The sequence below is a fragment of the Muntiacus reevesi genome, chromosome 10 (assembly GCF_963930625.1).
Source record: "Muntiacus reevesi chromosome 10, mMunRee1.1, whole genome shotgun sequence".
In the NCBI taxonomy this organism is placed as follows: Eukaryota; Metazoa; Chordata; class Mammalia; order Artiodactyla; family Cervidae; genus Muntiacus; species Muntiacus reevesi.
In genome coordinates, this window is record NC_089258.1 from 80,597,215 (window position 1) to 80,609,854 (window position 12,640).

At 42.5% G+C, this 12,640-nt stretch overlaps 1 protein-coding gene across 2 annotated transcripts in view; it reads left to right on the forward strand.

Moving 5' to 3' along the window:
- The first annotated feature begins 508 nt into the window (after positions 1–508).
- Positions 509–12,640, forward strand: part of TOP2B (DNA topoisomerase II beta) — a 61,676-nt gene continuing 49,544 nt past the window's right edge. For both annotated transcript variants that reach the window (XM_065947406.1, XM_065947407.1), the window contains exon 1: positions 509–1,152. In XM_065947406.1, coding sequence (XP_065803478.1) covers positions 1,093–1,152 — 60 coding nt within the window. In that variant the 5' untranslated portion in view covers positions 509–1,092. The remainder of the gene's footprint in view (positions 1,153–12,640) is intronic.

Consider the following 12,640-nt stretch of genomic DNA (forward strand, 5'->3'; position numbering starts at 1 on the left):
AGGGCCCCTCCTCGCACCAGCGCTCTGCAACGTCCTGCCCGCGGTCACAACCGCTCTTTAAAAATACTTTCCCTTCGGGACGCCCCCGGCTTCTTCCGGCCCCCGCCCGCGGTCCGGGGCCGAGGAGCACCCCGCTTCGCCCGCTGGTCTGGCGGAAACGGCAAGCTTGGAGGATTCAAAACCGAGCCGAGGCCAAGTCGACCCTTATCCTCCGCCGCCCTCAGGTGACCCCTGACAGCAGCCCCTGCGTAGCCTTCAAACGGAAAAACCCCTCAGAGCCACCACACACACACACACACAACAAAAACCCCAAGTCTTCCCTTCGGTTGCTACCCGCAATGACGTTTCCCCCCCTCGGGTCCCGCCCCTCCGGGGGGGCTTGGAATTTTGGGATAGGCCGAGAGGCTTGGCGACAGGGCCCCGATTGGGCGCCGCGGCGTGAGTGACAGCGGGGCAGGCCGCTCGCCCGCCCTCTCCCCGCCGGCCTTCCCCAGCCCTCCCTGGGTGCGAGTGTGTGTGCGGTGTTATGCCGGACAGGAGGGAGGCGACCGCGGCCGCGGCGGCTCCGCTTATTGTCCGTCTCGGCGAAGGGCTGTGAGGAAGTCGGGCTGCGACGCGGCCGACACACGCAGCTTCGGCTTCAGCGGCGACCTCGCTCCAGCTCCCCGAGGGGCGGCCTCCGCGGAGCCTGAAAAGAGACAGGGCGCCGTCGCGTCCCCGGCGCTGCCGCGGCGTCCGGACGCCCGACTGCCGGCCGCGCTCGCCGCCCGCACTCGGGCCCTCGGCCCGGCGGGGAGGAGGCCGCGCCGCCGCCCACCGCCGGCTTCGGCGCTTCCTGCTCCGGCGCCGCCTCCTCAGGGCCGCGCTAGGCCCGGGCGCCGCGGCCGCGCGCCTCGAGTTTGAGGGCGGCGGGCGGCGCGGCCTCCTCAGCGGGCTCGGCCGAGCATCCGCCCCGGGCTTGGCGATGGGGCGCGGGGGGCGGCGCCGCTAGGAGCGCGGCGGGCGCGCGGTCGGTGCGGAGCGGAGCGGGCGGCCGGGTGACCGGCGGGCGGCGGAGCGGCGGTCTCGGGCCCGGAGCGGAGGAGGCGCGCCATGGCCAAGGCGGGCGGCGGCGGCGCGGGAGCCGGCGGCCACGGGGCGCTGACCTGGGTGGTGAGTGGGGCTGCGGGGCGGGCGGGGGTCCGGGCCGCGGTATTGTTCCCCGCCCGCGGCGCCGGGGGTGGCGGGGAGGAGGGTCCCCGACCGGCCGGAGGAGGGTGGGAGGACAGGGAAACCCGGCCTCCCGGAGCGCGCCCCGTCGGGGCGGCTGCCAGCCGAACCCCTGTCTGCCGCTTTCTTTCTTCTCTGCCTCGGCGGAGGTTGGAGCGCGCAACGCGCACCTGAAACTTGAGGCGACTAGCCGTCCGTCAGCAGCGCCCGGAGCCCCGTCTCTGCTCCTCCCGGGGCTGGGGGCCTGGGGGCCGGGGGCGGCAGTGGTGCGTGTGTGTCCGTGTCCTGAGATGTGTCCTGAGAGCCTCCGGAGAGGCGCCCGGCAGCGAGTGTGTGCGCGCGCCCCCGCGCGTGTGTCTGTGTTGTAAATGCTGTACCGCGTCTGACGCCCTCCTCTCGGAGGAGAACGGGTTTGGCCGGGGCAGTCGGCTCTGGGGAGTACCCTTCGGTCCCGAGAGGCTCGCCGGGTGGAAAGCGCATTCGGGATGCCGTCCGCAGCAGTGAATGTTACACTGTAGGGCGCCCATCTGTCACAGCGGGATTATTGAAAGAAGCGCTTACCTGTGTCAGCATCGCAGGCCAGATGGGGTGGGGGCTGCGCGGGGAGTGTTGGAGAGGTGATCCGAGTGGTTCGACCTGGAGTTGAAGGCTTGCGGCGGCGCTCAGTTCTTGCTGGCAAAGTAGTAGAGGGAAGCCCTTAGAGGGATCCGATTCCCACGGCGGATCGATAATTCACCCGCATTTCACTTGCTCAGCACCGAGTTCAGACCAGGGTCACTTCCTATACACACTGCCCAGCTCAGCCAACTGGCCGTGTATCCAGGAGAAAAGTAAAAAGCGTTACTTTTTCCCAGGGACTTTTTCGATGGACCTTCCGTTTTTTAAAACACCTAAGGAAACTCGTATTGGCTTTTTTTTTTTTAAAAGAAAGTTCTTCGTTTTTTTGTTTGTTTGTTTGGGTAAGGGTTAGGTGAGTTGAATAGCAGTTCTGTTATATTGGCAAGCATTCCTTGTCATAAAGGATGTTACTGATAACAGGAAACTACACATTTATGTTTGCACCCCAAGGTGCAGACTGTCATCGCTGGATCTCTCCGAATTTTGTATGTCACTTCAGTAATGTATAGTGTGCATGAATAGACTAGAGCCAGGAAAGAGAAAGTGTTGAAAAGAAGTTAGCCGTCCCTGTGAACATGGGGGGGTGGGGGCCTTTTACCCTTCTTACTAAAATCAAACAACTTTCGAAAATAACAACACTTCTGGGTTAGCCAGATGGTTCTCATTCACTGTTTGTAACTGTCGAGGCCTGATCAGTGTTTCCTCTGAGAACAGCTGATTCTCTGTAATGGTAAATATTTTGCTCCAAGATTGAATTGGTTAGCTTTAATAGTTAAAAGCAGTAGTTTGTTTACTGTTAGTTAATTTTGTAGATGATTAAATGACTACTTTTTCCTTTCACGCTCAATAGAAAATTTTCATTCATATGAAAAGTTTGATGAAACTTAAAGGATATCATTCAAAATCAGAAAAATTCATTTGAAACTATAATTGACTTACTGATTAAATATTTTCTCATTATAAAAACTATTAAGGGAAATAGAGTAAAATTAAAGTAAAAATCACTTACTCTTTTATTTATAAATTATATCCTCCTGTTGAATTAGAACTTCATTAAAAAGTTAATCACTCCTTAAGTTCACTTTACGATTTGATGCTTGCTTTAAATTTAAGTTGGGTTTTGTGGGCATCTTTATGTCTGTAATACACATCATCGACCATAGGCTATAGTTTAATTTTATCGGGGGCAATATAGGGAAGTGGTTGTGAGCATGGACTTTGTCAGATTGAGGTAGATTTGGATCCTGTCTCTAACAGTCACTGCGACTTTGCGAAAGGGGCCTAATCTTTCTAAACCTATTTCTTCATCTGTAAAATAAGATTGCATTGATAATTAAATGAGACAATATATGTAGCACATTGCTGGGCTTGATAAATGTTTGCCTTTGTCAGTGAAGCTCAAGAAGCACACATTAAGAAGGGTAAAGTTGCTTTCACACAGAATATCTTTGAGCCAGAGTGAAAGAATTTTATTCCTTTGCGAGGGTTAGGGATTTGTTGCGGAGGTCATCTATTTCTGAAGACAGTTAATTTTGCTTGCTTTTTTGAAACATGTTATATTGCTACCTCTTTGTGGGTAATGGGAAGAAATAAAACTGGAATTAGTCCCTGATATTTTCCTTCTTTTTAGGGAGCTGGGGGTGTGGTAATGGCCAAGTGTTGGGATGTGTGCCACCAGGTAGTGTTAATGTTGTCACTTCTCAAAAGTTTACATTTCAGTGTCTGAAACCACAAAGCACAGTGGTTTAAAATTATTAACTTCTTTTAATAGTGCACTGGGTTTATGTTTGATTTGCAGTATCTTAAGTTTTTTTTTAATTAAAAAGTGAAAAATACAAGTACTGTAGTATAACTATTTTGAATAAAAATTGACAACAGCTGTGAAGGCTTCTCTGAAGCAAACAGAATTTCTTGAATTAATTTTTAGTTTGTAAAGTTTGATTTGTAGACTAATAATCTATTTCATTCAGTCAGTCTTTTATCATGTTTAAGTGGTTGTAAAAAATAAATGTATGGAAATATTAGAATATTAATCTCTTTATGAATATTCACCTTTTCCCAGTCCTACTCTAATTTGGTAAATTAAAAAGAACATTATAATAGAAAATCTTAGGCCTATACAATTATGATGGTCAGAATGATGCAGACACACTATCATCAAGCTTCAGTGGTCATCAGCTCAAGGTCACTCACGCTTCCCTTTCTCATTTGAAGCAAAGCAAATCCACTCTATTTGTAAATATTTCAGTATTTCTAAAATGTAAGTTTCTGAAGTATAAAATTACCATTAACTATGGAGTTTTTTAAAAGTAAAATTGAATGAAATACAAAATTTTTTGACCATGAATATTTCTAGTTTAGGAAACTTGACTGTGTATATAAATACTGTTTAAATATTTGTATTAAAATTTTTGCTTTAGTGGCTTGTTTTTATAAGTCTAAACTCCTCAACCAGACTTTCAAGTCAATTTTTTTTTAAACTATGTTCCAATTGGCATTGATTCTACATCTTCCTCATAGTTAGATTTCCCTCTTCACATGTCCCCTGGGCATCACACTTGTTTCTGTCACTTTGGGTTCTTGTCTTCCAACAGGGCTGCCTTTTCCTCTTCCTTTTACCAGTCTAAATAACACTTCAAGGCTAGCTCAGGGTCTCACCAAAGTTTTCTTACCCTTATGGATCATAAAACATAAATGTTCTTTTAAATGTAACTTTCACGGTGTGATACCTTTGTTTTAACAGTTAGATTATCAGCTCTTAGAGACCATGTATCCTTTATAGTTTTTAGCAATAAGCTGGATACTTAGTCCAAACTTAGTTATTATTGGTTAACTTAGTTAACCAATTATATAGTTGACATACTGACTTCCTGAAAAGTCTTCTGCTCTTAGGACAAGTGATTAGGTTCAATGTTCTTTAGATACATTCTCAAGTAACTAATTGCAGTATTTAGAAACAGTTTTTATAGAGTGTTCTAACTTTTCTGAATAGAAGTGTGTTCACCAATAGTTTCAGATACATTAAATACTGGTAGCAACAGTTGCATTTTACTAAGTATGTTAAAAATTAAAAAAACCCTCTTCTGTATTTTTAAAAATCTTAGTATAAATAGGACCCAGTTTTAAAAAAGAGGGGAGATCAGTAAAATTATAGCCATTTCCAGGGATGGAAACAGGAGTTTACAAATTAGGTAACAAAGTGTGAATTGCATAGCCAAGGCAAAGGTGGGGTTTAAACCAGCCCTGTGGGCTTCCCTCATAGCTCAGCTGGTAGAGAATCTGCCTGCAATGCAGGAGACCCCGGTTCAATTCCTGGGTCAGGAAGATCTGCTGGAGAAGTGATGGGCTGCCCATTCCAGTGTTCTTGGGTTTCCCTGGTGGCTCAGCTGATAAAGAAAGAATCTGCCCACAATGCGGGAGACCTGGGTTTGATCCCTGGGTTGGGAAGATACCCTGGAGAAGGGAAAGGCTTACCCACTCCAGTATTCGGGGCTAGAGAATTCCATGGACTCTCCAGTCCATGGGGTCACAAAGAGTCTGAGGCGACTGAGCGACTTTCACTTTCACTATGTTCTTATGTTCACTTTCACTGTGTTCTTAACCATCCTTTACACATTCCCCTGCTTAAAAAGTTACAACCAAAGCAGTTTGTCTTTGATATGGTGATATCACAAGGTAAAAGGAGAAAAGCCTCCTGAGGAATACGTGTATACCTCTTTCTAATAACCTTTCTTTTACTTTCACATGAAAGACTAGGGAGTACACTTCCTTTTCAAGGTATATGTATTTTGAATAACATTGTAAGCATGATGCCTTTTAAGAATATGGGCTACAAAATCATATCACCTGGTTTCATAACTCAGCTTTTCCATACTAACTTTGTTAGCTTAAATTCTTCAAACCTCAGTTTCCTTGCTGTAAAAAGGGAATCAGTAGTAGTAGTGTCTACTTCCTGGAACTTTTATGAGGCTTGAGAGTATTCATTTAATTCCCACAATGCTTTGCACACAGTAAACTCTTAGATGAGTGTCCTTGTGTGTGCACACATGTGTACACACACAGACACTGGTATCCCCCTTCTTTATATTTAAAAATATCCAGTGATTAATATTTTCATTTTTGAGTCAGAAAATTTTTGTATTGCAAAATGATCACCACAATAAGTCTAGTTAATGTCACCATACATAGTTACATATTTTTTTCCTTGTGATGAAATCTTAAAAACCTACTCTTAACAACACAGAATCATTAACTATACAACATGGTACTGTTAACTATAGTTGCCTTTCTGTACATTACATCCCAGGACTTAGTTACTTTAAGAGTCTCACGCTCTACTGACTGAGCTAGCCGGGCACACTTAGTTACTTTATAACTGGAAGTTTGTACTTTTTGACCACCTTCACCTATTCCCCTCCCCACCCTCAACTCTGACAACCATTAATTTGTTCTCTGTATCTATGAATAAATAGATTGCTTTTTGTTTTGCTTTAGATTCCAAATATAAATAAGATGTACAGTGTTTTTGTCTTTCTCTCTCTGACTTACTTCACTAAATGTGAATCCTCTTTAAATCTACCCAAGTTGTTCCAAATGGCAAGATTTCATTCTTTTTATGACTGAATAATATTCCACTGTATAGAAATACCACATTTTCTTTATCCATTCATTCACTGATGGACAATTATGTTGCTTCCTTGTCTTAGCTTTTGTAAACAATGCTGCAGTGAACCTGGGGGTTCATATGTCCTTTCAGATTAGTGTTTTCATTTTCCTCATGTAAATACCTGGCAGTGGAGTTGCTGGATCACATGGTAATTCTATTTTAAATTTTCTCAGGGGCTTTCATATTATTTTAGATGGTGACTACACCAGTGTACAGAATGTACATGAATGTACACAGGGGTCCTTTTCTCCACATTCTGCCAATACTTGTTATTTCAATATTAACCATTCTGACAGGTGTGAAGTGGTATCTCACTGTGGTTTTGATTTGCATTTTCCTGAGGTTAGTGATGTTGAACACCTTTCACATACCTGTTGGCCGTTTGTCGTCTTTGGAAAAATGTCTATTTATATCCGCTGCCCAGTTTTTAATGAATCTATCTTTTACTCTTGAGTTGTATGAATTCTTCATATATTTTGAATATTAACTCTTTATCAGGTATATGGTTTACAGATATTTTCTCCTACTTGGTAGTTTGCCTTTCAAGTTCGACGGCTTTCCTTTGCTGTGGCGGAGCTTTGTAGTTTGTTGTAGTCTTACATGTTTATTTTTGCTTTGGGGGTCAAGTAAGAAAACCGTTGCCAAGAAGCGTGTACTCCTGGTTTTCCTCTAGGACTTTTATGGTTTCAGGTCTTACGTTCAAGTCTTTAATCATCTTGTGTTAGTTTTCTGTATGGTGTAAGATAGGGGTCCAGTTTAATTTTTTGCATGTGGTTGTCCTTTTTTTCCCTCAACACCACTTATTTGTAATTTTATTTGTGGCTGCACTGGGTCTTCGTTGCTGTGAGCGGGGCCTCCTCTCTCGTTGCTGTGTGTGGCTTCTCTGTGGCGGCCTCTCTCGTGTGGAGCACGGGCCCCGGGGTGCCTTGGGCTGCAGTGGTTGTGGCTCCCAGGTTCTGGAGCGCAGGCTCAGAGTTGTGGCGCACGGGCTGGCTTGCTCTGTGGCATGTGGGATCTTCCCAGGTCAGGGATCAAACCCTTGTCTCCTGCACTGGCAGGCAGATTCCTTACCACTGAGCCACCAGGGAAGCCCCTCAACACCACTTATTGGAGAGGTTGTCCTTTTCCCAGTGTGTATTCCTGCCAACTTTGTCGTAAAGTAATTGACCATATAGGCATGGGTCTGGAGAAGGCAATGGTGCCCCACTCCAGTACTCTTGCCTAGGAAATCCCACGGACGGAGGAATCTGGTGGGCTACAGACCATGGGGTCGCTAAGAGTCGGACACGACTGACATGACTTAGCAGCAGCAGGCATGGGTTTATTTCTGGGGTCTGTTCTGTTCCACTGATCTGTGTGTCTTTCTTTTTAATGCTATTACCATACTGTTTTGATTACTATATTACTTTGTAAATAGTAATATAGTTAGTTTTTGTTTCTTTTTTTGCCTGTGCCATGGGATATGTGGGATCTTAGTTCTCCTGCATTGGGAGTGCAGTCATAACCACTGGGCTGCCAGGGAAAAGTGAAAGTCGCTCAGCCATGTCCGACTCTTTGCAACCCCATGGACTGTAGCCTACCTGTCTCCTCTGACCATGGGATTCTCCAGGCAAGAATACTGGAGTGGGTTTCCATTTCCTTCTCCAGGGGATCTTCCCAACCCAGGGATCGAACCCAGGTCTCCTGCATTGCAGGCAGATTCTTTACCAACTGAGTTACTAGAGAAGCCCCCAAGAAGTCCCTATAATAAAGTTTTAAATTTGGGAGTGTGATGCTCCAGCTTTGTTCTTTTTCAAGATTGCTTGGGCAGTTCAGTTTTGTGGTTCCATATACATTTTAAGATTATTTATTCTATTTCTGTGAAAAGTGTTGGAACGTTGATACGAATTACATTGAATCTGCAAGATTGCCTTGGGAAATTGGACATTTTAGCAATATTCTTCTTATCCATGAACATAGAATTTTTTGCCATTTATTTTTGTCTTCAATTTCTTTAATCAGTGTCTTATAGTTTTCAATATTGAGGTCTTTTACCTTTTTGTATAAATTTATTCCTGGGTATGGACTTCCCTGGCCGTCCAGTGGTTAAGACTCCACACTCCTACATAGAGCATACATATATAATATGTTATATATTATATTGTATGTTTTTTCCTGGTATTTTAATTTTTGTTGTTGCCATTATAAATGGGATTATTTTCTCGGTTTTTGACAGTTCACTGTTAGTTTACAGAAACACAGTGGATTTTTGATTTTTGTATCCGGCAGCTTTCCTAAATTTGTTTGTTCGTTCGTTCTAATAATTGTATGGTGGAGTCTTTAGGGTTTTCTCTACATAATATCATTTTGTCTTCAATTAGTGACAATTTTACTTCTTTTTGATTTGGATTCTTTTTAGAGACAGTATTTTTTATTTTCACTGTGGACATTTAAGCATTTCTTATGATATTAAAGTATCCCTCATCTTCTAACTTCTCTCTTGTCCCTTGGTTTGGGAGGGCATTTCTGGAGACACATTGTGATTTTTGTTTTTATTAATGGTGGGTAGATAGCATGGCCCTCTCCAGGGTTATATGGGTGAGGATTATATGGGTGATAAAATGAATATCAAAGCATGGCAGCCTTGAGGGAGAGAAGAGCAGGCAATATTATGAAATTGTACTGTGGACTCTGAGGGAGTCTTTGTAGAAGATAGAAGAGGCTTGTTGCTAAGCTTTTGCTGGTCCACCTCCTGTTGGCTTGGTGATGGTGAGATTTCTCTGCCTGTTGTGTGAAGGAGTGGCTCAGTTCCTTTTTTTTTGCACCAACTGGCAAACCATCTCCTTTCCCCTCTTTGGCATCAGTTCTTTCTCCCACAGAAAAACAAACTGAGTGATTGCCCCAAATTGCTGTGCATCAGGTGACCACTCTGTAAATGGAAGAATCTTTCTTTTTACAGAATGATTTTCGTACATACTTTCTGAAATTAGGAGTTTGTTTTATTGAAATTTTTTCTTTTCTAGTACTTGAGAAATGTTCTTGATAAAGGTTGCATCTTTGACTATTATTAAATCTATATTCTTTTATTAGAAGTTAGCATTATGTCAAAAATGCTATAAAATAGATTAATATTTTAAAATAGATTTCAATATATTGACATTTTTGTTATAATTTAAAAATTCTCAGTGCATTAGTGCATTGTCTAACATGGCAGTCAGCTTTTGAACTTTAGAAAAAGTCATATATCATCATATGTATAAATCACAAATGATTAATCACAAATCAAAATTGTAGATATATGGAGAATATTTTAACATGGGTTTATTTTGCATTTTCATTGTCTTTAGTTATATGTGGGAGTGAAAATGTTGCCCTGAGTGCTTAGATTCCATTATTTACTGCTATAAATAGTTTGACTTGTCCACACAAAGACAATAAATTACAGATAAACTTAACTCCTAAGATTTCAATTTTATCAAACCGTAATGAAAATTTATTCAGAATGCTCTTGGTTGTTGATTATTTTTGAGGGCATACCGTTAATTTGTATTCAACATGAAATACTTAGTGCAGTTACTATAGTACAACATATTATAAAACAAATAATACTTTTACATAGTACAAACACTGTGAGCATACAGGATAAGAAAAAGTTGAATCATTTTTTAATCAGAAGACCCCTTGTTTTCAATGTTGAAAATAATCATAATTCTCTTAGCCTATAAGTATTGAAGGGGCTTCCCAAGTGGCACAGTGGTAAAGAATCTGCCTGCCGATGTAAGAGATGTTTGATCCCTGGGTCTGAAAGATCCCCTTGGAGGAGGGCATGGAAACCCACTCCAGTGCTCTTGCCTGGAGAATCCCCTGGACAGAGGAGCCTGGCGGGCTACAGTCCACGGGGTCACAGAGAGTGGGACGCATGCATGAAGCATCTCTGCATGCAGAGGTATCGACTGTGTATCATTCTCCTTTCATGTGAGGGATTGAGAGTGCTTTTTATAAACACGCAGATGTGAGTTTGCTGGACTATTTCTGTTGAAGCTAATTTCTTAATCTTTTTTCTGAATATTATCAACAACAGTGTTTAAACTGAATTTCTATTCATAGTGACTTTCTCTTTAAGAGCTTGAGATAATGGTTATAGTTACTGTGGGGAAAGTGATCTTTTTTCATTTAATTTCTCTGTTCTCAGGCTAAGGATGTTGTATTTACATCTGTTGGTTCAAGGGATGAGGTCATCCCATTGAAGGGTGTAAAGTTGCCCTTTCTTCCTTTCCCCCCAGATTTTGATTTTTAGTGGCTTGGACAATATTCAGGGGGCAACTTTCTAATAACATACAGGAGCTGCTAGAGACCGTTAATCCAAGCATCTTTCAGAAAAGCTGATAGACTTCTCAGGGGAGAGCCTCCTGGGTTTACTGCCTGGAGTCAGTGAGCAGTGCAGGCTGCCGCTTGTTGAGGATAGGAAGGTACAGATACGTCCACCTGCGGTATGGACTTCTGCCAGGAGCCCCCTGCCAGGAGCCCTTGGCCTGTTTGTTCTGGTTTCTCTTACCTTTTTACCTAGATTCTAGTGAGAAAGTGGGGGCTGCAGAAGTAGTAAGGAGGACAAACGGTGCCTCTAGGGAAAAAAAAAAAAACCTTCAGTGTTACTCTAGCTTAATTATGTTTTCATATACATAAATTAATAAGCTTTTAAAAGGCTTTAATATATGTTCACTGTAGAACATTAGAAAATGTCTATCAGAAGAGAAAATGAAAAGCATTTCTACTTCTCACTTGTAATTTTTCTGGCTATTCTGTTGGGTATATTTCATATTTTCTCTAGATATGTATATATTGTGGGCGATTTTTTTTCTGATGAAAATGAACTCACATTTTAAAAATATGCTTTTATAACTTTATTCTCTGAACACTATAGTTTTATAAAAAAAAAAAAACTATGGCTGTGCTGGATTTTCTCTAGTTGCTACGAGCGAGGGCTACTCTCTAGTTGTGGTGTGTGCGAGCTTCTCATTGTGGTAGCTTCTCTTGTTGCCGAGCACAACCTCTAGGGCATAAGGGCTCAAGAGTTGTGGCTTGCAGGCTTAGTTGTATTCCATGGCATGTGGGAGCTTCCCAGACCAGGGATCAAACCCTACACTGGCAGGCGGATTCTTTACCACTGAGCCATCAAGGAAACCCTAAACAGTATAGTTTTAATAAGCTACTGATTTAAACATACTTGATTATGTACGATTTCATATAAAACTTATAGTAAGAGAAATTTATAATTAACATACCTATTTTTTGGTATAGGCAATTAAGTGTTTACTCAATGAAATAGGTTTAAAGGTGTACATGAAGTTTTGAAATTATTTAAAATCTTCATTGTGAATTGATTTGAAATATCTACAAGCCATCTGTTTTATTGTGATATTCTGTAGATAATGTTTATTCCTTAATGCTTTTCACTACTTTAGATAGAATGATACCTTTTTTCCTTTCCTTAACATGTGTCGTATGATACCTAGGAAGAAATATTTTGGCATAAAATGCTTTAAGTGTATCATCACACTTATTTTTTAATATTTATGTATTATTCCTCCAGAAAATTACAAATAGTAATCTGACAAAGCCGACTGCTTTTTGCATAGTCTCTGGCTTTTGAGAGTTTATTCTAGCAAAAATGACAACTTTTTGAGATTGATAAGGATCTGGTAGGTGCAAACCAAACACTCCTATTCTCATGCACCCGCTTGGGAGGAGGAGTGAGGTAGGCTCTCACCCTGTGTTCCATGCCTGTGTGCCACTGTGCATGTATGCACGCATGCCAAGTTGCTTCAATCATGTCTGACTCTTTGTGACCCTCTGGGCTGTATCTCAGTGTTATCAGGGCCAAATGCAGAGCCCAGATTAGGTAACCGTGGGCCTTTGTGAGAGTCTATAATCTTACAAATGTTTTCTTTGTGATGGGATTTGTTTTGGATGAGTAACCTGAGATAGGAAAGCCTTTACTTGCATGGTGATTATAAGTTCCATATAACTTTATGCCAAAATTGCAAACGGTTCTAAGTTAATGGTAAGAGGTTACTGTTATCCACCTTTGAATGCATGGTATTTATTATTCTTAAGCACTTAAAGAATGTGATCTTAGTAATTATATTTTTTCTAATTATTGAGGACCCA